This window comes from Gordionus sp. m RMFG-2023, chromosome 1 (genome assembly GCF_954871325.1).
Source record: "Gordionus sp. m RMFG-2023 chromosome 1, tfGorSpeb1-WG-v2, whole genome shotgun sequence".
In the NCBI taxonomy this organism is placed as follows: Eukaryota; Metazoa; Nematomorpha; class Gordioida; order Chordodea; family Parachordodidae; genus Gordionus; species Gordionus sp. m RMFG-2023.
The window spans coordinates 24,639,162-24,667,127 of NC_088775.1; the positions used below are offsets into that span (position 1 = coordinate 24,639,162).

The window sequence follows — 27,966 nt, forward strand, 5'->3', positions numbered from 1 at the left end:
ATTACTACGTCTAGATTTAAAAAGCAAATAACTATGAATATGAAGTTTCAGAAAGAAACATCTTCCATAAGACAACCTAGGAGGTACCCTCCTCGTATTAGGATAAACGATAATTTTCCACCTAGACTTACACCAATCATAGGTAAGTTATTCATTTTTTTCTCCCCTTTTTCTATAATCTTTCAATATTTAATTTAATAAAAAATGAATTACGAAAATACGGCTAGAATGGAAAAAATATAAGTAAATATTTTTATAGATCAGGATTTAGGACATTTGTGCAAGAGGGGCGAGCCTTTATTGAATGTTATTTGCGGGCCCAGTGAAGGCATGTGTCCCATCAATTATGAATGCGATATGCGGAGAGGCTTGGATGAATTCGGAAAGTGCTGTATAAGAGGTTTATGAAAATATTTAATGGGGTTTTACTTCTATATGATGATTAATCAGATGAATAATAATATAGCATAACAAAGGGAACCTATATTTATTTTTTTAAATTACAATAGAAATAGAATTGTAAAAAACATATAGAGACCTTAGGTATTAAAATTATGATTTATATGATAGAATATGAGAATACAAAAATATTAAGTTATACAATCAAAACTAACCTTACCATCTGGTTAGTTTAAATTTTAAAAGTGATAAAACCTGAAATAGTTAACACCTCTGAGTAAGAAAATGTATAAAACTAGGCCTGCTGTTATTTTAATTTTCAATATGGGAACATTAATTTTTAACACATGTTTAATTTTTCAAAAATGATAGAGGACCTATGTCCAGATCAAACTTTAGCATTATCACGTGGAGTTTGTAGGACGAATGGAACATTCAATGATTGTCCATCCAATTTCAGGTGTATACCTATAGCCCTCAACTTCGGAATCGTTAATATGTGTTGCAATGGTAAATCGATATTTTTTTAATTAATTTTTTTGAAGTAACAAAAATTAAAACCTAAGAATTTTTAGCGGTGGCATAAAAAATGATAAAATTATTACTAAATTTGATGCTTAAATTGGTGATAAAACTAAGCAATCGATTGTTTATACATATTTTAGTGGTTCACAGGGTCTACTGCAAGTAGTATAATACCGGGGTTGGTAAAGTATCCTATCATCCCATTTCTAGATATTAAACTATGGTGTCTAAATAACCTAATTTATCAATTAAATGTAAATAGTAAGGAAAAATATGATTTTACCTAATTTTAAAAGGCTATATTATTTAAAACATACTTTTAATAATTAATGATGGCTTTAGAGAGAATAAAATTTATAAATCTTTTTTTAGTATTATTCCCTTATTTAAAATTTTAAGAAATAAGAAGGGCCGAGAACATACGATCAGAGGTTGGTATGAACGAGTCATCCTATATAAATAGTGTCAAAATAAATTACATTTGGAGTCTTTTTCTTACTTTTATGCTAGATGTTACCTGTTATTTGAAAATAATATCCAATTTTTATTCTTTTTACCCCTCCCCCCCCCTTCGGGCCAGGTTCAATTCATTAAAACTAAGTGCTATGGTCTGAGTAAAAATAAATTTAAAGCATTTACTTGATAATACCAATATTATTTGTTAAATGTTACTGATTACTTATACCTAATATTGAATATTAAAAAAAATTCCCAGGCAAAGTCCAAAGCCATATTAATTATGAAAAATTCTTCCAAGCCCAATGAAAGATCATAATAATTTTGGTAGTTAAGAACTGAAATAAAATATTTAAATAATCATAATGAATTTTAAAATACAATCAAAATTCAGATTTTAATGGGCCTTGGTTTTTTGATCAGGTCAAGCCCAGGCCTGCAAAAAAAATTTGTTTTAGGCCAATGTCTGACCTATAATTAATAATAAAAAAATTCTCAAGAGTCCAAGCTCATAATAATTTTGAAAAATTTTTCCCAAGCCAGGTCCTCGCACTTGGTTTTCTCAAACCCTCAAAAGACCATAATAATTTTGATAGTTGAGGACTGAAATAAAATATATAAAAAATCACAATGCATTTAAAAATACAATCAGAATATGAGAGTTGCATGGGCCCTGGTTGATCAGGCCTTGCCATGTCTTCAAAAGAAATTTTCAGGCCAATTAGCCCATATTTAAAATTAAAAAATTTACAGGAATCTTAGACTATAATAATTATGAAAAATGTTTCTCAAGCTATGTCCAAGTTCATATTAATGGTGAAAAATATTTCCCAAGCCCAGGAACCCAAATAATTTATTTTGATCTAGAAAAATAGGTCTGATGTAAGTGGTTTATATGAATTAAATCTGTCTAATTTCAAAAATATCATCAAATGAAGGGTAAATATCTGATTTACCTATGATTCTACTGGTGAGCTCCTGGTATTTATATGAAATTTATGAATACATATTAAAGTACCATTCTGAAAATATATCCTAATTTAAATTTTAAACAAACCAAATGATTTATTACTTAGTTACAAAATATAAAATTAAATTTAAGAAATTGTTATTAAATACAAAAAATAAAAAATATGTCTAAGTTATCAAATAATAGGAGGTAAACTTCAATCATAGTCAAATTATATATAAGTAAAACAAAAAGGTTATATATTTAATCAAAAATGTTATAATAAGTTATGAATAACATACATTAACATACATTCTACAATTATGAAGTTATGAGTAAATATACAAAATTTTCCTATCTTATGAGGTTTTATTTAAAAATTTATATTTATTTTGGGGTTATTCTAAAATTTTCCATTATTTTTATAAAATATGTTAATGATATATTTAGTAATTTTATTTATGTTATTTATTTGTATTTGTAATTTATAATCTAAAAATTTATTCCTGCTAGATAAGAGTTTTGTTTTATCAAAGTGTGCTTTGTCCCTTCCATATCTCTCTTATCTTTTCGGAAACCCCATTATAATTGTATCCTAAATTATACATAAATTCAAGAATTAAAATAGTATTTAAATAAATCTCTTATTACTATTGAATGGGTACTTGCCATTTAAAGTTCTACCTTATTCCTATTGAATTGATACTTGATGCATTTAAAGTTCTATTTACCCCTAAATATTCAGGAATATGTATAATATTATGTGTGTATTCAGTGTATTCAATACACAAGCAAAATTTTAAAATGTCAACTATTAATTAATTTATGAAAGTTGCATGGGACATGGTTTTTTGATCAGGCCGGGCTATGTCTGCAAAATAAATTTCAGACCAATCTATAACCCATATTTAAAATTCAAAAATCTTAAAGCGCCTCTATTTTAAATTTTATCCAATAATATTTCCATCACATTTTTAAATTTTGATATTTCTAATACATCCTCACAGTATACATTGCAACAATTTTACCTCTTTTACTCTTAAATTTTAATATACAAACTAAATAATTACCCTTCCACCACATCAGCTAGTATGGTAATAATAATAAACGGTTGAATTTTAAAAATATCAGATATTAATTAATATCTATAATTAATATTTAATATTTAAAATTTAATTATATTCAAGTTGGTGCATGCGTAAAGCATACGCCTTTGAAACTTTAATATATAATTAATATTTTAAATTTATTTATATTCAAGTTGTTGCATGCGGTAAAGCATATGCCTTTGAAACGGGAGGCTTGTATTCGATTCTCGTAGAGAGCAAAAAATTAACATTACACTATATAGTCTCCTTAAATTTAAAATACATTAGGGAGATACGAAAACGATCGTGTTATGATTATGGAGATTATATATATTAAAAAATATTTCAGTATCCGGCAGAATACAGGTCTATCTTTTATAGAATAAATTAATAATAAATAAATCATAGTTTTTTAAAATATTTAATGAGTATATATATATAAATATATACTTTATTAAGCTTTAATAATCTTCTATATAATTATAGTTGAAATATAAATGAACATATTAATGCAACGTTCACATTTATTTTCAATTTACAGCTCTATGTAGTATAACCCCAGATTTTATCTAAACCCTTTATGGACTTTTTATTAGTCACATATTTTAGCCTCTTTTTATATATTTATATTTTTTGTTTTAATAATCTTATAAAAATATATAAAAATAAGCAGATAACTTAAATCTTTCGTTTAATGGCCCTTTCCCACATTTACCTGGGTAATTTTCTCTTCTATCCTCTTTCTAAATTTACGGTATCAGCACGGCCATACCTAGAATTTTTATGTAGTTAACACCTTCGTCCAGATTGTCATTGGTGATCTTCTGGTCCTGTTCCCTCTCTGAATCTATTTATTCTCGCGACATAACCTATTTCTTCTGTCCCAACTCTTTCTCTCAGAATTTTTCTTGATCTTTCTCTTTCAACAACACATATCCATCTAGCCATTATCATCGCCACCTTCTAACCTCATTTCAAGAATTACCTAAATTTCCCATGTTTCGCTGCCGCATATAGCACAAGCATAAACATTTATCATCAAGGCTAGAGAGACATTTTTATACGTTAAAATGGATCACATCTCAGAATTTCTTCCAAGTATATTTTATTTTTTGTCACAACTGCCAAGTTAGCACCTCTTTCTGCTCTATATGTAACGCTTTGGTAGCAAAACTTTCCTCACTTTTTCAAACTTAGTCCATTTCTGATATAAAAACCAATCTTATTACCATCATCTCCCACCCCTTTCACTTATTTCTATAAATAACATCATGTTGGTTATCTGCACACTTCTACTATACTACTACATAGAGATGTAAAGGTAGGGAAATTTCCCGAAATTTCCCGAATTTTCCCTTAATATGAATATAATATTTTATTTCAAAAATTATGATTTATAATTTAATTTATTATATCATAAATTTTAAAATAATATTTATTTTCCTCGTGAGTCTTTAATTGAATGCTTTGTATGTGTCCTGCACATGGCTTAAATCTGATATTAAAGATTTATGCTAAAATACGTTTTATTAAAAAGATCATCAAAATAACTGAACAAATAATTAAATATATAATTTAATGGTATTTTATTGGCAACTTTTAAAGAGAGGCAAATATTAAACGGATATAAATCTTCCTTAAAAATTTCAAGTCCGACAAGATGGAGAGGTCTTGTTATAATGATGCAAAGTATTGTGAAAAATTATAAAATTTTTCAAGAAATTGCAATTTCAAGTTTATTTATAGACAAACAAAGAAGGCTTATTATATCGGACAAAGAAGGATACTGGGATAAATTAGAGCCTGTACTGACCTTTTTGGAATTTATTTATAACAAAATTATAATTGTAGAATCGGATACAGCGGTATTATCTGACGCACCAGAAATATTGGGATATAAAAGATAAACTCAATTCATCAACTTTTATTTTTAATGAAAATGATTTGAAAAGTGTTAAGATGCATATTAATAAACGAAAGAAATTTTGTTGCCGAGAATATCATTATGCAACAAATCTTCTGGATCCTAGATATTATGGTGTGAAATTAACAGACCACGAATTAACAGTAGCTTTAAATTTAATAAATATATTTCAGGCCAAATTAATTGCGATATTGGAAACATTATGAAAATTTAGAAGAATATCGTTCAAAACATGGTTTCTATAAAGGAGCTGGGATGTGGAAGAGCTTAATCCATACCAAACCACTCATATGGTAGAAAGGGTTGTGTACAAATCAACCCCTTTATAGTGGCAGTAAGATGTCTTTTGATACCACCCTCAAGTGCCTCGTCAGAAAGAGTCTGGTGAGCATTTGGAAAAATTCATTCAAAAAAGAGAAATAGAATAAGAATGAAAGAGTCGAAAAATTAATATAAATCAGGCATAACATGCATTTAAAAGATCACACAAATACATCGTATTCGGGATATCATCAGAAGAGTTCAAATTCCGATTTATCAATATAAAGTGAAAATGATGATATTTCATTTACATTCCATGAAAATATTGATACCATTTCATTAGCATCCCATAAATTTTAAATGTAATTTATAATACATGCTTCTTGTTATTAATAAAGTTATCCAAATGAAATGTTTACAGTGTCTTTTTGTCTTAATTGTTTAATTATTTTATTTTCCCTTAGTTCCCCAAATTTAATAAAGTTATCCAATAGAAAAAATTAAAAAGTTAAAAGTGTATTTTTATGGTTATTTTTTAATTTTCCGTGGTTTCCCCTAATTTTCCCTTTTTTTCCTCAATTTTCCTTTATTTCCACAATTTTCCTTTACTCCCAATTTCCACTTTTTTTCCCTTTTCTCGGGGAAATTTCCCCTGAACCAATTTTTTCGGAAAATTTTCATCTCTACTATTACACATATTGTGAACCCATTTATGAAGGTATAATTGATGGAGTTACTAGAAACACCACCTTCCCCCCCCTTCCCCATTGTCTGTTTTTTGATCTTTTTAAACCTTCAACTCACCACAGATTCCTAATGTACCCCTACTTTTATCTTAAGCATATCACTATTCCCATCATTTGTTCAAACCACCGTTCGCGCTATTCATTCACAGCAGTTATTAGCCCTTCGTTTACGCTTTACTCTGGATCAACTTTGTGATCTCTTGTATCACACAGTCATAAGTATTCTCCAGATCTGTAAATGATAGTAACCCGACTTCCCTCTCTTGGCTTATTTCCTGCATTTACTTCACAACAAAAATGGTGCTTGTAGTAACCTTTCTAGGTATAAAATAGAACTGCATGTGCCATTCAATTTTATTTGGTCCCATATTCTACTCCCTGCCTATTCTTAAAACCATCATTGACTCTTCCAAATGTTTAGTTGCTTTGAATGATCCACAATCTAAAGGATTACTTTTTTCTTTACATATTGGCAGTATCACGCTTTTTGCCTGTCGGCAGGTATAGTCTTTAAAAATAATTAAGTGGCATACATTCGTGGGCCACTCAATCCCCGGATCTATCAAATGCATGAGATATTTTAGTCACCGTAGGGCCCTGCCTTATCTTTCATAATCCTTTAAAAGTTTTCCTAATTTCATATTTACCTCCACATTTAAACCCTCTCACTTTTACAATGTCACATCATTGTTAAAATTGTTCTCTTCATTAATTAACCTTTCTATATACTATTTTAAAACCTTTTTGATTCCGTTAATATCAATTACAATTTTTCCCTCTTATTTTTTACACAGTTCACTTGGCTGCGTCAAGATTCCAACATCGCGTCTTTTTGTATCTCAGAGGTCCTTTTGTTCAACATCGATCTCTCCTTTTATTATTTTCCACTTGTTATTTACACCGAATACTTTGGACTCTTCACTCATACCGTGGCCACCATTGTAACAGAAACTTGTAGACATGTTAGTTATTTTTGTTGTAGATTTTAGTAAAATCAAAATTAGAGAGTAAGCTTAACCTGATCTAATGATATATATCTTCAAGTCGATCGCGCAATGTGTGAATTTATGAATTCTTGTCTTTTTTAAAAATACCTAAGATAGAGTTACAAGTTATATATTATTATAGCCATAAAATTCTACATTGGAAAAGATTTTATAAAAATTCCAAGTGTTTTCGTATTTCCGGTAAAAATGAAGAACTAACATTGTCGAGAAGGGGTTATTTGGGATGTTGATATTCGCTAGGAATGTTTTTCATATTTTATTTAAATTTTTCATTATTTTTGAAAAATATATCAGGCATCTGCATTTTTTTTCTTGGGGTGGGGGGCAAATCACACCCCTCCCCTCTCACTGCGTACGCACCTGCATCTCTAGATTGAGCCAGCTCCATTCACAACTCGTCTTTCTTCGAGTCCATTTTACTTACTGTTGTTAAACTACTCGATTTGAGCCGATTTTTAAAAACGGTTAACTCAAAATATTATCTAAAAAATATTACGCAAGCCTAAAAATTTTGGTCATAGATGGCACAATTTGGACATCTATTAGCGAAATCTCGAGATTTAATAATATTTTTTTTGACTGAAATCTTAAGTAAACCGTTTTAAAATAATCTCAAATCGAGCCGTTTAACAACACTATTTACAATATCCAGAAAATATTTCATATAAAAATTTAATTTAAAAAAATATTTTATCATTTGTTATAATACTATTCACTTTATAGGTGTTCAATTTTTAGGTTTTCAACCAGAATATCCTTATAAAAATCGAACATTGCCATTTCTATATGTAGACATCTATCCCAAATCAGGAGTTTAACCGCTATTTTACCTATAAAAATAATAAAAGTCACACCACTTATTTAAATATTTACTAATAAATATATTACTACTATTTATTAAAGATGTTAAGTGACTCATCTAATATTTTAATCCTTTTTTTTTATCTAATTTTATAATCGCACCTTAACTGATTTTTAAAATCAATTAGTGTCCCTCATTTGATTAATAATAACTCTTTAAAGAATTAATTGCCACAAATAAGAATATCTAGAGTAGGTTAATTATTGGATGTTTGTTATGTTTGAAATTTGTGAAATTTATAAATTTGAAAATATTAATTAAATAAGAGACAATTCGATTTAAATTACATTAGAATGATAATTTTTATATTATAAATATAATAGTTAATTTAGCTATAAAATCTTTTTTTTATCACACTCATCTTGCATAAACCTCAAAGCCATAAAGCCTGGTACTTGCCCCAGCGTCACACTTCAAGAACAATTTACCTCCACCATAAACTATACTATCCCATTATTCAATTCTACTACTACAAATCCTTTAATAGCCGTAGTAGCTATAACCATACCCATTCCGAGTTGCGCCGGAGCCTGTATCCATGACTTCTCTTGCATGGGAATGCAAAAATGTTGCCAGGGAAGTAATGGCTGCCCCGTCTGTACCAACCCAAATTTCCCCCAGAGCGCATTAGAACCTACAGCTCATATATCTGGAACAAGGTTTTTATTTCAAAAAGAATTTGCTTGAATAGGATTAATTAAATGATAAGTCATATTCATTATAAATAAATAAAACTATGGATTTCATTAGTAGTATAAATGAATGTTAAAAATTAAATAAAATTGAAGGAAACATTACCCTTATTTTTTGAAAAATGAAATTTGAGTTGGGTTTATGAAATTATTTCTATCTAATATTATTTTATTTGAGATATCTTACAATCTTGTTACAAGATTGCTATTTTTAATTTTTTACTTATTTTATTAAATTTTGTTCCCTTAAGAATTTTAACACATAAACGATAGGGCAATATTTTCTTTCAAAAAAAATTAAAACAAATTTAATGATTTTAATAAATATGTTTAGGATAGGATAGGATTTTGACACCAAGAATAGATTAACTTAAAACTTGTAAAATTATAATAGGATAGTATTTAAACAAAAAATGAAGATATTTTAATTAAATTTAAAACTACAAGGTTCAAATGCTTATAAAAAATATTTTAACATTTACAAAAATATATATTATTTAGATCTGACATAGCTGATTTTAATTCGCTTTCAAATAGCTTTAATAGACATAGGTCGATCAGTAATAATGACAAGAGTGCAGGTGATTTAAAAATTATTGTTAAATTGCAAACATGAATAAACGCATATTTATTTTTACAAAATTTACCAGTACATTTTAAAGTGTGTTTGATTGAAATTAAGTCAAGATTATAGTCTATAATTTAGAAATTTTTTTCATTTATTTTAATAATTAATAACCGTTAAATTTTTAATTTAATAATGATATGAATATCAAATATTTTTTCTAAATTCTGTTTTCAAAAATTATAAAAATATAATAAAATTTAATTTTTGTCTTATTAAAAACTGAAATTAAAAATCTATTAAGATTTTCTGATAAAGCTACTATTTTCTATTTATCCGGGATTCAGGGGCATCGCTAGCCTTGGGGGCTCAACTAAAAAAATTTTATGGGGACATAGCCCACCATACCCCTTAATGTGCGTGCCTTCGGCCCACTTTTGCCCGGCTTTCGGCCCACTTTTGCCCGGCTTTCGGCCGGGTTTTATATTAATACATTATAATTTTTTAACTAACTTTGAACAATTATTCTGAATTTCATATCTTGCCATTTATTATATTATGCATACAAAATAAACTAGAATATAAATAATTAAAACAATACAAGACATTTCTAAAAATAATATTTTTTTAATATAATTTATTACAGTATAATATATTATTAATTGCTTTAAAAAATTTAGCATCTAAAGAATTACAACAGTTAAAAAAGATTAATTAATTCATCCATATGCCTTAATTGATAATGGTTTTTAAAAATCACATAGTATAATATAATTCTTAGCAACTTGCATTGACAAAAGGTCATGAAACTAATATAACTCTCTGTTACCATTTTAGAAAATGTTCTATAGAATGGACTAATAAGGAAAAATTTATAGGCCTAACCAAATCAACAATTCTTGAAGAAGAGATTACGACCAATCCAAATCATAAAACTATATGGTGGTTAGAGCTTCCTTAGATAATATGATAGAAGCAAGATAAGTAATGGAGAAAATTATTATGAGATATTAAATTTCTAAAAGATTATCTTCCATTTTTAAAAATATATAAACGACTACACAGTTGACCATTATTGCTTATCTAAAATATACAATCATATGCTCTCAGCAGCTGTAGTAATAATCTTAACTTACATTGCCAGACAAATAATAGATACTGGTTAATTTGCAGTCATAGACATGACACTCACGATGTTAACTCATATCAGAATTTATTATATTAAATAAATTGATAAAACAAAAACACTAAAAATCTTTAGAAGAAATTATATAAATATATTGAAGCCTTAAGTTATTTACACGGCAAGGATGCCATATTAGTAATGAAACATTTTAACCAGAGTGATATGATGAAAACAATTAAGATTTTATATATTATTGTCGCGCCACCTCGAGTTTATATATTATATCTTAAAATAATAGTAGTTTGTAGTAATAGCAAAAATATACTCGTATTAAAAATTTAACTCGAAACTGTTTTTCAAATAAGAAAAAAATAGTTTTCCCTAAAAACACATAAAAAAAGAGAAATAAATATATCTAATTTATTACATCCTTTATGGGATGAATAATGAGATGTTTAATTCTTAATAATATTTTAAATATAAATAGATGGCGTCAGCGTCTACATGAGAGGGAGGGGTAGGAACAGTTTGCATCATATTTTTATAAGGGGGTGGGGGGGGGGGAGAGAAGCTGTTTTAATGGGGGTAGGATAAATTTTTTTAGGGGGGGGGGGGGTTATCTATTAAATTTTGAGATGAAATAGGAAAAAATTTATTGCTGTAAAAACTAATACTTTTATTATAGTATTATTATAATACAATTCATCGACCAAATCTATATATTGCAAACAATCATACACATTGTTTTCCAAATAAACTATCCTTTTGAATGTAAATTAAAAGGTTTAGATATTTCAGCAAGCTTATAATGCCATAATAATTAATTCATTTAAATAATGGAGGTTTTAATTGAATTTATTTTCATTCTTTATATTCACAAAATATCGATAGTTGGTAGTAGAGATAGATTAATTTAAGTTATCCTTTATAAATTCTTTGAAAAGAGTATTAATAAATTAATAGGTGAAAATAATAGGCGGCCGGAATTTTTTAGGGGGGTAGGCAAAGGTTTTTGAAGGGGGTTTGCATCCAGTGAAAATCCTGTCATGTAGACACTGGATGGCGTTAAAGAATTGAATGCAAATTGTTACTTATATTTAATAACAAAAGTATTTATTAGTAAAATTTATTCAAATATTAACTGTAGTATATTATATAACTGTCAAATACGTCTGTAAAAGTGGCATTTTACCTAATTTTATAATCAATTAAAATAGGGGATTATAAACTATATGTCTACTTTTTTTATAAAGAAATCTCCAATTATACTTATTTGGATCTTGAAAATATTTTTAGGAAGAGGCATGCTATTTAAATTTAAAAATGAATAATATAGTGTTGATTAGCGATTTTGAACTCGGCTAATTACAATATTGAATTTGTTAATTTTAAATTAATAAATGATTATATTTATTTAATTAGGGTTATATAATAATATAAATAATAAAAGTCAATTAAGCTTCAACTGTTAATGCTAAATTAATATTTAATGAGTGATATTGATATTCTATTTTTAATACAGAATTTGATTTTAAGCTTACATAGTGAAAATATAATTTATATAATCTAACCTAATAATTCAAATAGTATTCATTTAATAAAAATTTAGATAGTTATTAATTTTTAATAAAAAAAATTAAATCTATATATTACGTGATAGAATAATAAAAGAAATCATTCAGAGGGCAATCAAACAATTTATTTTTGTTCAAGGGGATATTAAGGAGCCATTAAAAAAATTTTTTGCAACAGGGTGTTATTCAAATTTTTCAGGGGGCTCGAGCCCCTGTGCGGCACTCCCTAGTGACGCCACTGCCGGGATTTACAAATTTAATTAGTTTGACCATAGTTTGCTATTGATTTCTGATATTTTTAAAGAAAATTTTATCTAAATAGATTCTAATAAATCTTTATATAAAATTATAAAAAAAATTTTTTTATTAATAGTTATTTTATTGTACCCTATCAGTTAAACAACTTTGCAGATTACACTTTTGATTGCGCATTTCTTCTAAAAAAAATGTTCACGTAAAGCCCTTACAATTTTGATCGTATGGAATGTATATTAAGGGATAGACTTCTCTTTTAATAAAACTATATATTTAAAAAAACTTACATATTATTTCGCTCAGATAAACTGAAACACTCTGAATTTATGTCTTAAGGTCAGAATTATAAATATAAAGTTTATTTAGAAGAGAGCAACGTATTCTTTGAAAATTTATGATCCACAAATTCTTAAAATTAATAATACTAATATTTTTTAATTAAGTCACTAAGTTGTAATTTTATATCTGAATGTTTATTTATTCCTGGGCAATTCAGTTTATTATCTAATCATCAATATTATTTCAAATATTTACTTCTGGCTTTTAAATATATATAATTTTTTGAATATTTCAGTTTTATATTTTGAGAGATAAATAGTAGCCTATTTAAATCTTACATATTTAAAAAAATATATATTTAGGAATAGGAAATTTTATGGTATCCGGTAACAGAGATTCACCAGCTAGAGGTTTTATGAGAAGTGGAGGTTTGGGGAGTCTAGTAAAATTTTCGAGTGGGGCACGTGGCATGCCATTAATGGAAGGATTGTATTATGATAACGAAGTGGAAAGAAAGGAAAATAATGATCAATGTAAGAACTAATTTAATATCAAAAATATGTTCTATATTGTAATTCTTTTTTATGGTTTTAATTTATCAGGTCTGATCTTGCAATTAACATATTAAAATCAATTGAGTTGGACATTGGCATATTATATATACCATAAAGTTTAAAAAAATATCAGATTTGGAATCAGGGTATAATAAGTTTTAATGGCATTGTTTCTTTCGAATGTCCCCTCCCCCCTCACATCTTTGGCAAATAATGTTAATAGTTGATTTTATATAGCCCTAAATAATGTAAAAGTTGGATTACATTCTGTTAAGTTTTTGAGCGTATAAGCATGCTTTTTATAATTTTCATTTAAAAAAAAATTTCTCATAAAAAAAAAATTACATATGTATAAAATTGCAAGATATTTTTTTCGCTTGGCAGATATTTTAAAAAGGAGGTGAAGATAAGGATTACTAGATAGATATGGGTACCGACTAGTTTCACTTTTTTAAAAAAAATAGTAAATTTGAACGTTGTTTAAAGAAGTTGGTATAAATCGATAATCAAAAAATTAAAAATAGGTAAATTTTCGATATTATTTAATTATTCTTAGATAGATATATAATTAAAATTTTATGACATTAAAAATTTGATCAATTATATGAATAAGCTATCTTCCTTTATAGCAAAAACTAATTCTATATATTAAACATCTAAACAAATTTAATATCTTTAAAAAAAGTCAATTGAAATGAAGATAATCATATTTTCAACTGTAATTCCCATGTATACTTTATATTAGACAAAAGGTGTTAATTATTTTCTAAACACAGATTCAAATAATGCGAGAAAAGGAGTAGTCAGGCGAAACCTAGATTATAGCGGTAGAAGTAGAAAAAATGAAATGAAAGTGCAAGTTGAAAATGGAGCTCAATCAGCCTCTAATCCCATAATGATGACAGGCTTATTTGGGGGCCAATCAATGGGTAACAGATATTTTAATGATAAAGTTCAACGTAATCAGCAACAAGGACAATTTAGTTTAGGGGATGGGTAGAGGGGGATTGGATAGGAGCAAGAACGCCAATTTCATAAATATCAGAAGTATTGTCAATTTATTTACTTACAATTAAACATGTAAATGCTTTAAAATGTCATCGCATTTAGCAATATTATTTTATTTCTAATGAAAAAAAAGTGTTCTATTGAAGTGGGTTTATCTGAATATCAAGTAGTATGTCATGAGTTTTATTGTAACAACAACTTACATTATACCATTTATAAGGACTATTTATAAGTTTGAAAATCTGTTAAAATAGATCCAGGATGTAGAGAGTTATCTACCCTATAAATTTCTCCCATTTTTGTCATAACCATCAAAGATTTAGCAAAATCCCTGAAATTTTTAGGATGGGTACTCTATTCTGCAGCACATCTACTTTTGATATTATTATAAAGATTATTCCAGTGTTCCTACACATAAATTAAGAAAGATCATGTGTATAAAAATTATAAATAAGTTTAGTGCTATAACAAAAAATCAAACACATTCGTGTTCAATATTTATTGACAAAAATTGAACACGTACGTTCAATGTTCACCTTAAAAGGAACGCGTTCACGTTCATGAATGTGTTCGCGTTCTTTCAAATTATATTTAAAAAAATTAAATTTCATTTATAAATAAATACCATATATTTTTTAACACAATATATTAGCCATGTTTAAGATTAATAATTTTAAGTGAATAAAAAAACATTTTATTATTAATTTTTTTAATATATAAAAAATTTGACATACAAAATTTAATAAATTTTAAAATATATGTAATACTGAAAAAATTCGGATTAATATTTTTTATTTTCAAATGAATAAAAATAAAAAGATTTTCTAAAAAGGAAAGAACGTAAAAAACCAACGCTTCATCAATAAAAGGAACGCGTTCACTTCAAAGTTCAAAAATATAAGGAACGCCGTTCATTATTTTTTCCAAAATAACCATTTAGTTCATGAACGCGTTTTTTTTAACTGTTGAAGCATTATAAATAGTAGTATTACATAATAACAAAACAGAGTCGTAGGGGCTACACCATTTCATAGACCCAGCTTTTAGCAGGTATTAAAAACTAACGTATGATTCATAATTTTTGAAGACATAGTTTTGACGGAACCAATTACTGCATGTATAGTGTAAATACTCTGTAAATTTCTAAATAATTAAAATTAATATAAAATAAGTGTAGCTCAAAATCTCTTATTAAGTATCATCATATTTTCAACACTTTAATATTGTAAGATATTTCTTAAAAATCGAAAATAAAAAGATATAAAGCCTGTTCCACAGAGAAGTTTTGATCAAACGGCTTATTTATTAGCTGCCGATATGGCCTCAAGGCTCAAATCTCAAAATGAGGAACTCCATAGAAGTGGAAAGCTTAACGATGATGGTTCTATTTACGTGCCTGGAGATCAAGCTGCCGTGGTTAATGGGATTTCCAGATATGAAATCGAACAGAGGAAGTTGAGTACTGACTTGCAACCAGAATGGATTTCGGCCCTATTTTCGAATTTAGGGGGAAAAACAGATATTGAAAACAAGTATATTAATACACCCAATGTGATCGGGGGGGACTATAGCGGAATGAATGGAAATTTCATAGGAGCCAGACCCGGCTATTTCAATAATTATCAAGTAATATATTGCATAGATTGTAGTTTCAATATTAGAAAGGTCTACCCATAGGAGGTAGCCAGGATTCTGTAAAAATCTACTTGATAAAAATATAAAAATTCGATAATAAAATGGATATTGTATTGGGCCACCTGAGCTAACTCCCTCCCCCCCCCCCCATTTTGTGCCACAACTTTCGCACCCTCCCCCAAGTTACAGGGACCTGCTTTATCCTCATTTTTAGATATTAGTTTTCAAAACTAATTATTCTAAAAAAAATTAAACAAGCCAATACTACAATAGAATTATATGACTAAAACATGATAAAAAAAATTTTCGGAAAAAATCACCCTAATTTTTTTAGTCGTAAATAAATTAAAAGATATAATTTATAATTTAATCTTAAAATCTATTTATAAAGGTATGATCGCCATTCAGTTGATTTTCATTAATTTAAATATTAGCTTAGATTTTCTATCTAAATCTTTTTATCAAGCAATAATTAAAAATGAAAATTTTGAACATTTAGAAATGGTATTCTATAATTATTTTCTTGGATTAAATATTATATGGTTAGTACAAAATGTATTTCCATTACAATGTTAAATTTAACAAAATATTGTAAAATTAAATTATGTACAAGAGACGAGCACACATCCTAGATCGAAATTCGGCCCGTGAGCCTGACAAATTGTATAAACGAGATGGGCCGGAGTTTTAATTTTTTTTTAAGCTGATAATGCATATAATTTTTATGACGAAAAATTATAGCCGGGCAAAAAAAAACTTAAGTAAAATTATTTTATGGGCCAGGCTGGGTAAAGATAATCGAGCCAGGTCTGAAAGAAGCCCGATAAAATATTTCCATGAGTCTCTAGTATTATACTATATATAAGAAATAGATATTTAAAAAATACACTCACAAATAACTTGTGAATATTAATATTAACGTAATCTACAAGAAATGTTCTCACAAATATAAATTTAATAATGATCAAAATATTCTCAACCACACTATCAAAAACTCACTGATTACCTATATCCTATCAAGGAACCAGTGATTTAACTTAACCTCAAGTTTATTAGATTTCCATATTTCATTCCCACTGCTACAATATATAATTAGAGTTTTGAATATTCAATTATTTTTCGTCCAAGCCTTACTTGAGTTTTTGCTTAAACCCAGCCCGTGTCCGGCAAGGTTTTTTAAAAAGCCCCTCATCTCTGATCAAAGATATATAGTACAGCACTAGATCCCTGTTTCTAAACGGAAGGTTAATAGGGGAGACCGGGGTTATGGCGAACCCTAAAAAGCAAACTTTAATAAAATTAAAAGTACTTTATCATTTTTAACAAATTTTGTTCAGCTCTATTAGTTTTATAGTAGGTTTAAATTTCAAAAATACTTATCTAATATTTTTATCAATATTTTATTTTTTCTGGATTTTTTTAGGAGTGAACCCTACCCGAGGACAAACGGGCTTTTGCTCGTATTTTTATCAATATTTTATTTTTTCTGGATTTTTTTTAGGAGTGAACCCTACCCGAGGACAAACGGGCTTTTGCTCGGGGCTATTATAAGCTCTGCATTTTTCACATAAAAGTTATATTTTTTTTATAAAAACATTCAATGATTTAAAGCATAAAACTAATTTATAAAATCATTTATAAACAAAGAAATGAGAAAATTATTCATCTTTGCAAATAAAATAAGGATTAAAATTGCAACATCTTCCATGTGATCAATAACTACAACTACATTTACGACATTGAAACCAGTCTTAATTGTTATGATGCTTGTAATAATTATTTTTGCACACTAAACAATTGTTATAACATTTTTTGATTTATTTCTTTTATTTGCTATCGCAATGGTCTTTTTTTCCATGTTAAAATTTAAAAAAAAATGGTGAAAAAGGCTCGTTCTAACCTCATAAAAATAGCCCCAATGCCACCACTTTGATTAAGATCATATTTTGAGGTGTATATATTCTATAAAATAGAATTTTTTCTTTTATATAAGATGATTTTTGGGTGGTAAAAATGTATATTAATCTTTATTTATAAAAAAAATAGTTAAGGTTTAAAAAGTTACTTTTGCAGGTATGAATCATATAATATAATGCATTATAAAAACTCTTCAAGCTGTCCGATGGAAATAAAAATTATAGCCGCATATGCATTATATAATTATATAGTTTTGGTAAGAAAGTTATCCCTTACAGTTTAATACTCTAGAAATTAAAGCCGCCTCGCTATAACCCCGGGTTCATTATATTCCCGGTCTCCCCTACTTCTATATTGAAATAATTTGTTTTGGAAGATTAAAAATTTATTAGAACTAAACTAATCAATTTTAAATTTATTTTGCAGTGAATATGTTATATAATTAAAAACAAATAAATGGAAACAACGCATATTTATTATTCGATTAAAGAATATAATGAAAATATGAAGTATTTTACATAAAATATTTAACTTTTTAAAACTCCAAATATTTTTTGTAAAAACTCTTTTGAGATTTTTTGTGAACAAAAAATCTTTCATAAATTTTAAATATTAATATTTTTTTAGGATTTCTTTTCTTTAAATTTAAATCATTTTATTTCGTAAAAAATATGATATATATATATATTCTATTTTATAATAATTTCGATAATAATAGGCATATAAATAAATCATGTATAAAATCTAAACATTATAAAATCATTTTATATGTTCTCGACTTCGAACAAAAATGATACCTTTTTAGAATACAAAGCGTTAAAAATTAAAATTATTAGGGATTATCTAATTAATCAGCTGACCGCGATAACCCAACTCCATATATTACTGCATACGTTCAGGTTAGTAAAATCATATGTTTTGAATCAAGGAAAGGGTTCAATAATATTGATAATTTCATCTCGTTAGGTCGAAAAGTGATTGCCCGAGATTTATTTTTGAGATGCCAAAAAAAAATTTTTTATGGGATTAAGCTGGGGTGAATATGGTGGGAATTCAATCCTATCTTTGTAGGCATCGATTAAATGTGATATATGAATAGATGCATTATCCATTACAATAATTGCATCAGGTGGCGCACCATTATAACTCCCTCTATAATTTTATAAAGTTCATTTGTGGTTTTTCCGGTAGAGACAACATTTTACTAACTATGTCGATTTTTCTTTATTTCAATATTTGTATATTTTCTCGGTCTTGAAATAGTAGACGAGGATTGGGAGTTTGCATTTTAGTTAGAATTGGCAGAATTTGATAATATATTATTTATAGTAAACATTATATAAAAATTCAAATTAGGCAGTTAATTAAAAATTTTTCTTTTAATTTATTAATTTTTTTTTACGTAATATATATTTTATAAATAAACGATAGATTTGTTTAAACATTATATGCCTATTCTATTTTTCATTATATCCTTTAATCGAATAATAAATATTTGTTTATAGAATTAAATATTATACGATTATTTAAAAAGTTAATCAAAATATCTACCTTTTTTGTTATTACGACAATTTTTCAATAATTTGTTCTGAGTGAGGATTAAATATCGATGTTAAGTAAAGCTAGTCTATTCAAACGGTTATAAAGGTCATACTTTTGAGATTTTCCACAATGAAGAAATGATCCTCATTTGTGCTTGTACTAATTAGTATTGTTATCTAAATATACAGTAATTTTAATGTATTAGGAAAAAAAACTAATATATTTTAAAGTAAGCAAAGCTTTCATTGCGTTTCTTGGAGGATTATATGCTAAAATTAATTTTTCATACCAAGATTTAAATTCTAAAATTAATTGGCGCTCAGATATATTTATATCCTCTGAATAAAATTTAACTAAATATTTAATTTTTTCAATATCAAGATTTAATATATACTTCTGAAGGATTAATAGGTATAAGTATTTGTAAATTGAATAGATCATGAGATGTATTACAAATTGTTCATTAATTTCAGTTAAAAATGTATCCAAATGTGGAATAAAAACGATTATATTATAGTAATTCTCAATTGAATTCACGTTATTAATGAAACCATGTGTTAGTCTATATGCAAGTCTAGACTTGCGAATTTCAAAATCATAAATTTCACCCTCAACAATCACATAAATCTCTTGAAATGGTCTATATTGTCTCTTAGTTTTTTAAGATGCTCGTAGCTTCAGCTAAATCTATGTCATTTTTTGAAAAATATTTCATAAAATTATGGTGTAACAAAATAATTTATTAATTCATTCCAATGCAAAAAAAAATCGGCTCTCGTATTGAAACCCAATAATATATCTGCATCAGATGAAATATCTGATTCAGGCCATTCTAATGTTTTAAGGGCATTCAAAATAAATTCTTCTAAATTCAAAAATGTTGTAGTAGCTTGATGTCACAAGCCATCTTGTCGGGCATGGAGTTTCTTTCTTTTTGTAGCACAATAAGTGTCAGATATAATTTATTCAGCAAATTATATCTCTTTAGATATATGAACATTTCATACACGCAATTTTACCTAGTAGAGATAAAAAAAATTTTGGTTGATAAAATTATCTTGTAACTATTAATATTTGAGATTTAAAATGTAAGAAAACTTTAAATTTTCTTGGGATCAAGGAAAAAATATCTATAGGAATTTTAACTTTTTGCTAAAATTTAAAATTATAACCTATTTGAAATAGAATACTTCGTAATTCACAATTAATGAAAGCCTTTTATATCTTCTCTAAAAAATTTGTAACGGGGGGGGGGGGCAAGGCGCCTGTACAATACAGTAACCGTATAAACCTTTTCAAAATAATGAGGAAATTTTAAAAAAATAGATGAAAGTATTAAATCATATAAATTTTGTCGAAGGAGACAATAAATCAAAGCCCGATTCTTCAAGTCATAATTTTCAAGGCCTTAATAAGTTGGAGTTAAGTAAAATTACAAATTCGGTTCATAGGCTAATATATATTTTTTACAATACATCAGCCATCATCGCCTAGATATCAAATGGAAATAAACAAACTGCCTTAGATAATATTCAAATTCTACAGGTTGTTTCTGCCACAGGACTTTTTTAAAAATATTAGGCATAAAAATAACCATCATTAAGAGGGACTTAAGTGAAGACTTATATCTTGGGCACACATATTTCTTGAAATGTGTTGATTCAACAACATTTATATTCATAAATCGATACCCTACCAAAATTTTGGAAAGAGGAAGATAATTCCCAGAAAATAAATTCCCTACCATTTTTGTTCCTGCAGAGGACGGAGGGTAATTTTCGAAATAATATAAAAAAAATTATTTCCACCATTCAAATTAGAAGTATTCAATATAATTAATTAATTTTTTATTTACATCTTTTATTTTTTCAAATAAAATTTCTTATGATTAAAAATAATTTATAAGAGTTTTCTGGAATTTTTTTTAAGGAAATTATTTTATCAATGAGAATTTAATAAAATTTCTATTTATAACACTTATTTTTTACCGCAAAATCTATTGGATCTGATTTAAGCTTAAAAGAGAGAAATGTAAGATAAACAAATCGTTGTTGAGAATCGGAGGTTTCTGAACATTAATTCTAAATTACTTTAAAAAGCTAGGATAGGAAATGCGGAAGAGGAAAAAAAAATTCACCTATTAATTTTTTAAAAAAATATAAAAATAACTTTCCTTCCCCACCCCCTCCCCCCAGAAAAAAAAATTGAAATTTTTTTCCTGTATCTCTAAAAACCTTCAGATAGAGAACATATTTAAGCGGCAAAACATAAAATTATATTATTCATTTAATTTGATAATTAAAAATAATATAAAATGACGTTATATCAATCCCATATCGAGGGAATATATATAAATTTAAAAATTGATTGAATTCACTATTTAAAATTTTTTATTTTAGATAACATAACTGTGAAGATAAGGGATAGTGAGAAAACAAAATATATTTCTCTCCCTTTCTAGGCATAGAGATTATATTACAAATTATCTTATTTGGCGATAATATATTTAAATTATATTTTCTTTTATTTATTTAAAACAATTATATTTTTTCTTCGCATCATTAAATTAAGCCAATTTGATGTTGAAATCATAAATTAATAGGTATTTACCAGTATACGAAATCTATTCACATTCTATTACTCAATAAATTTTATATTAATTTTATTAATCATTTCCCAAAGAATGAAGAGCCCCTTATAAGAGTTTCAGAAACCAAGACCATTTTAGGATCTCCCGATTCTCAAAATATGTTGAATTCAAACACCGAATTAGATGGTATATTCAAAAATTAGAATTTAATTAATTTTTAAAAGAGTTGCCTATATCCAAAATATCTTTTAATTATATATTATGGGTGAAATATTCCCGATTCCACGAATTTTTTAAACCGATAGTTCTTGGATGAAATATAAAATGTGATCCCAAAACTTTTTCCAGGAGCGGAAACATCGTCTTCATTAAAATTTTTTTAAGGAAATACACCGATTTACTTCTCTACTAACCATTCCCTAAAATATGTTTACTACTTACTCCCTTAAAAATTTACCTTTATTCTCCTGAAAGATATATGAGATCAAAAGGCTCCTAACCACTCGGTCACGACTGAGCCGAGATATAGACTTTTTATGATATTTTAGAATCTATTGAAGCTAATTATTTATCATATATGTGATTAAAAATTTAATTCAAAAAGAGGAAGACAAAATAATTTATTGAAAATAATTCCCTAATGTGTAAACTTTCTAATTAATTATTATAACTTAATCATGAAATCCAAAATCAACTATTAACCCATTTTAATATATCCTGTTATTTAACTAATATTTTTCAAAATTTCTCATCAGGCCAGGCCTTAAAAAATTTAAGTAAAATTTAGATTTTTTTTAAGTAATACATTCAATAATAGGAAATATCTATATGACAAATCTACTATGATTACAATACCTAAGCTATAAAGATTTTAGAACTTATATCTATATATTAGTTATATTTGCTATAAAGCCTTAGATTACCTTTTATTAGTAAAGTTCCTTATCTTTAATTAATATATTGATTATTATTTTATATATTGAAATCATAACATTTTAAATTCAAAAATTCATTGGTATTTTGAATTATAATTGGTATTGATGCTTTTGTTTTATAAAATAAATCATGTGATTTAAAAAAATAAAATAACTTTTATAAAATATGTAACATCAGTTGTAGTTAGATTTTTTTTGCCGTAGTATAGATATATTTTTAAAATTGTTGATAGAGTTAGATATATTTTGTATGTAGCATGCCATACGTCTCAGTGCAAAACCTTCTATAACATTTAAAAAATTTTTTAGAAGTTTTAATATTAATGATAAATTCAGATTTAATAGCATAACAAACAAGCTATAAAATTATCATTCATAACATGAATAGACATCCAATAAACAGAAATATTAAAATATATTGTGGACTATATTTATATTTTTGTATCGCCGGGGTGGCCTAATGGGTTAGATGTATGCTTGGAAATAGAAGGACGAAGAGGAGGCAGGTTCAATCCTGGTAAGGAGCATAGTTTTACTTCGATGACTAAGATGAATTTCGGAGCTTAGAGATGACATTCCGGTCACCGACAGGCCTGGAAAGCCGGGTGCTAAGGATACCTGTCCAATAAACAAAAATAAAGGAAACAAATGAAAATATGAATATGAAAGCTAGGGCGTTCCTTCCAAGCGACGCGCAGGGTGTAGACCTCCATCCTATGAAAAGTAAAGTAAAGGTCAAAGCAATGAAGACAATTTTAGCAAGTTTGAATATTGGGACGCTTAAAGGTAAGACGAGAGAATTGGCATTAATGTTGAACAAGAGGTTGATATAGCGGGCATACAAAAGACGAAATGGAAAGGTCAGAAGACTTTAATGATTGGAGATGGGTATAAATTGTACTATAATGGAATTGTTAGCAATGGGAACGGTGTCGGCATCATCCTCAGTCAAGATCTAACCTCCTCAGTAGTAGAAGTCAACAGGATCTCTGATAGATTAATGAAGATAAAACTCTGCATTGGTCAATCAATACTACACATCCTTTCAGTATATGCTCCTCAAACGGGTTGCAAGGAAGAAGAGAAAGATGACTTTAAAGCTATCCTTGATGAAGCTATAATGGAAATCCCTAAGGATGACCTAGTCATAATTGGTGGTGACTTAAATGCGCATGTGAGGAAAGCAAGAGATCATGATGGTTTTGGATATGGAGAAAGATATAATGAAGAAGAGCATTTACTGAAATTTGCGCAAGTCTTCAACCTTGCCTTAACCAACACCTACTATATAGAAAAAGACAGTCATGAAAGTGGTACAAGGAAACACAGATAGATTACATGCTAATCCCTCGCAGAAGATTAAAAGATGAATGTAATAGACTGCAAATCCCAAGAGAAGATATCGCCGTGAAACACAAGTTACTAGTAATGGATTCACACCTCACAAATAAATCCACTCAAAACAAGATAAAACTGGAACCATGCATCAAATGGCGTAAATATAAAAAAACAATGACAGATGTCTTTGCAATCAATCCAAACATTAAAACAATAGATTCCTCACAAGTCAGTGAAAAAAATGTGGACAGACCTTTCATCCAGATTAATAGACACTGCCAAGTCGACACTAGGCTTGACAAGGGGAGGCAACAAATCATACAAAGAACTATGGTGGTAGAATGAAGAGGTATAAACCACTATAAATGAGAAAAAGCTTTATATGTGGTACAAATCTAAAAACCCAGATGACAAGACTAATTACAAAAAATCCAAGAGAATAGCTACAAAGGCGGTGGCTAGGGTCAAATCTATGACATACGATGACATGTACGAAGATCTACATACCAAGGAAGGGCAAAATAAAATATACAGATTAGCCAAACAGCGAGAAAAGAACTCTAGGGATATAAACGGAGCTCCGAAAGTAATCAAAAATAAAGATGGGAAATTGTTAATAAAGGAAAAAGAAATAATGAATAGATGGAAGGAATATTTTCAGGAGCTTCTCAACTTTAATCCCCACATCTACATCTAGATGAACACTTCCCATGTCAAAACCTTGTACAACCAATAACAGAACAAGAAATAATCACATGCCTCAAGCATATGAAAAACAACAAAGCTAGGGGTCCAGATGATATTCCAATAGAAAGCCTTAAAGCACTAATGATGGAATACATTTCCTCACAAATCTATACAATAAAATATTTGGAAATGAAGAGGTTCCCCAAAAATGGAGGAGAGCTATCTAGTTCCTATCTTCAAAAATACAGGGGATCCACACAATTGTCAAAATTACAGGGGCATAAAACTAATGTCACACTGTCTAAAACTATACTAGAAAAAAGATTAAGAGACATAATCGAAATAGGAGAGACTCAGTTTGGCTTTATGCCTGGAAGATCAACAAATGATGCTAACCACGCAATTAGGCAAATGAGTGAAAAATACAGGGAAAAAAACAAAAAGCTACACATGGTCTTTCTCGATCTAGAAAAGGCCTTCGATAGAATCCCAAGAAAACTTATTTGGTGGGCGCTACGCCACAAAAAGGTTCCCGAAAAATATATAAGAATAATACAGGATATATATATGGGCCATACAACAATGGTCAGCCGAAGGAGTTCATCAAGGGTCGGCTCTCAGCCCACTTCTCTTCATTACAGTAATAGATGTATTAGCACAGTCTATACCTTAAACAGTCCCGTGGAATATTTGCAGATGATATTGTGATACTTGCCGAATCCAACGATGAAATGAAAGAAAGATAAGTGAGTTGGATAAATATCCTAGAAAAGCATGGACTAAAAGTAAATAGAGAAAAGACGGAGTATATGGTGATAGGAGATGAAACAGAGAGTATTGATATAAATGAATGGAAGATATCGGCAATTGAAAGCTGTAAATATTTGGACCTCACCAAGAGATAAAGAGTAAAATTAATCAAGGGTGGTTAAATTGGAGATCTTTATCTGGAGTGCTATTTGACAAAAGAATCCCACACAAATTAAAGGGAAAAATTTACAGTTCCATAGTACACCCAACTATTCTAAATAGTTCGGAAATTTGGCAACCAAAGAATCAGACGAGAGAAGTCTACAATGCTGAGGATGATTGCTAGGATAACAAGAAAGGATAAAGTGCGCAGTACAAGAATACTAAGTAGTTTAATGGTAGTGCCCATTAAGGCTAAGTTAGTGGTAAACAGACTTAGGTGGTATGGGCACACAATGAGAAGGCCTATGAACTACATAGGAAATATGGTTCAGAGTTTGGAAGTGATGGGCAAACGTAAAAGAGGAAGGCCAAAACTTCAATGGGGCCATAAATTTAGAGCCAATATAAAGGAGTATAAATTAGATAAAAGAGATTGAAAGAATAACATAGAGTGGAAAGAGATGTTGAAGGAGCTTAGAATAAGGATTTAATGGAATTTTAAATAATGAAAATGAGGCATTTTTATCGATATTACGAGATTAGATTAATAGAAAATATATTATTAATATACTATGAAGAAAAAAAAACATATTTTGAAAATTGTTAGTCGGTTTTGTGGTGAGACCGACCTACCCATCCTTTTACCATATATAATATTTAAAAAAAATCTAATAGAATTAATAATTTGTGAAATATGATAGGTTCGGATCCGAATAATCCATACTTCAACCCTTATTATGATCCTTATCAAAATGTGGGAAGTCCCTCCCATGGTGGCGATAACAGGATGATTCAGAAAAACCCTCTCATATCATTCAATAATCCGCCTTTATCATCTTTATCTATTGGGACTGGATCCATAGTGGGAGGTGCTCATTCCGGCAATCAAATCCAACCAATAGGCTCTTACCCGACGGTCTACAATTCGTACAACTTACCTCCCAGATACTCTACAGTTGAGTATCCGTCTAATCCTGCGCAACTTATAGAGGCCTACAAAGGGCAACATTTACCGATATCATTGCAAATAAAGGCTAATGAAATAAGGCTTAAATCTGAAAACGGAGAATATAACGAATTAGGACAAAAACTTGGCCCTTCTAGAAACTCGAATAAAAAGGGTGATGATGAAGATCAAGTGAATTCGGCAGGAGATGAATATGTGAATGACGCTCTATTCAGACTAGCCACCAAAAACAGATATAAAACCGGAATTAAAGCCACGATGGATCCGCTCCAATTTTTGCTTCCCTTCATATTCCACCTAAAGGACAAAAACTCTGATCATCCAAAACGGCAGCAACCCATTGTGCTTAAGGGATGAACGGATAAACAAAAATTTCCAATAAGATGTGCTGTCATATATGTGGAATATTATTATATTATTATGTTTCTTAAATTATTTTATTTATTTTTATAAAATAATTAAAGTTGTGAAAGAATTTTTATGATATTACACTTGTTCCTTTTTATAAACCGAAGTTGTAAAAAAATATAAAAATACTTGATATATTTTTATGTTGTAATTTTGTAAAAGAAAAGTATAATAAAAAGAATAAAATTATAACTTGTTTAATTTTAGAGTTGTCAGTCTTCCTATAAACAGCACAAAAATAATTGATAATAAAAAGAAGATGAAGTTCTCTTATAAAAATATAGAATAAAACCACATTGTAAATAGTTTTATTTTAAAAATATTAAATCCTCATATAAACAGGTACATCTACTTAAATGAATTAAGCTAAAATCTTATTTTTTTAATATATCTAAAATTAAGCTCGGGGGAAGCCTTTGGCAATGCTTAATACCCTTTCTCATTTTATTTTTTACATTTTATTAATTTTTTATATAAAACTGTTAATCCTATTAATATATTTTAAAGAAAATATGTTATTGAAACATACTCTGTATTATTTATAAATATACCTAATAAAAACTTGTCACTTGAAATTGACATATAAAATTATGGTTGGCTATAAAATGTTATTGGTGAATAAATATATTGATTTAATTAACTAATATGTATTTAAAGCATGTATATCAATCTAATTACTCAGGTTACATTTTATTTTAAAATATATTTGCATCATCAAGCAACGATTTAATTATAATATCGTATTAAAATATTAGAATTTCATTT

The 27,966-nt window shown here is 28.0% G+C and overlaps 1 protein-coding gene across 2 annotated transcripts; it reads left to right on the forward strand.

Moving 5' to 3' along the window:
- On the forward strand, window positions 1-27,161 carry LOC135922045 (uncharacterized). Of its 2 annotated transcripts, XM_065456457.1 has the most exons (10): window positions 1-142; window positions 260-400; window positions 772-909; window positions 8,597-8,876; window positions 9,411-9,490; window positions 13,071-13,241; window positions 14,039-14,191; window positions 15,529-15,896; window positions 22,047-22,140; window positions 26,528-27,161. In XM_065456457.1, exons 1-10 carry the CDS (start codon window positions 34-36, stop codon window positions 27,148-27,150), a joined length of 2,157 nt encoding a protein of 718 aa, XP_065312529.1. In that variant the 5' UTR covers window positions 1-33; the 3' UTR covers window positions 27,151-27,161. The 2 variants fall into 2 exon arrangements, with proteins under 2 accessions (XP_065312529.1, XP_065312530.1); XM_065456458.1 differs by lacking the exons at window positions 8,597-8,876; window positions 9,411-9,490.
- Window positions 27,162-27,966: the final 805 nt, after the last annotated feature.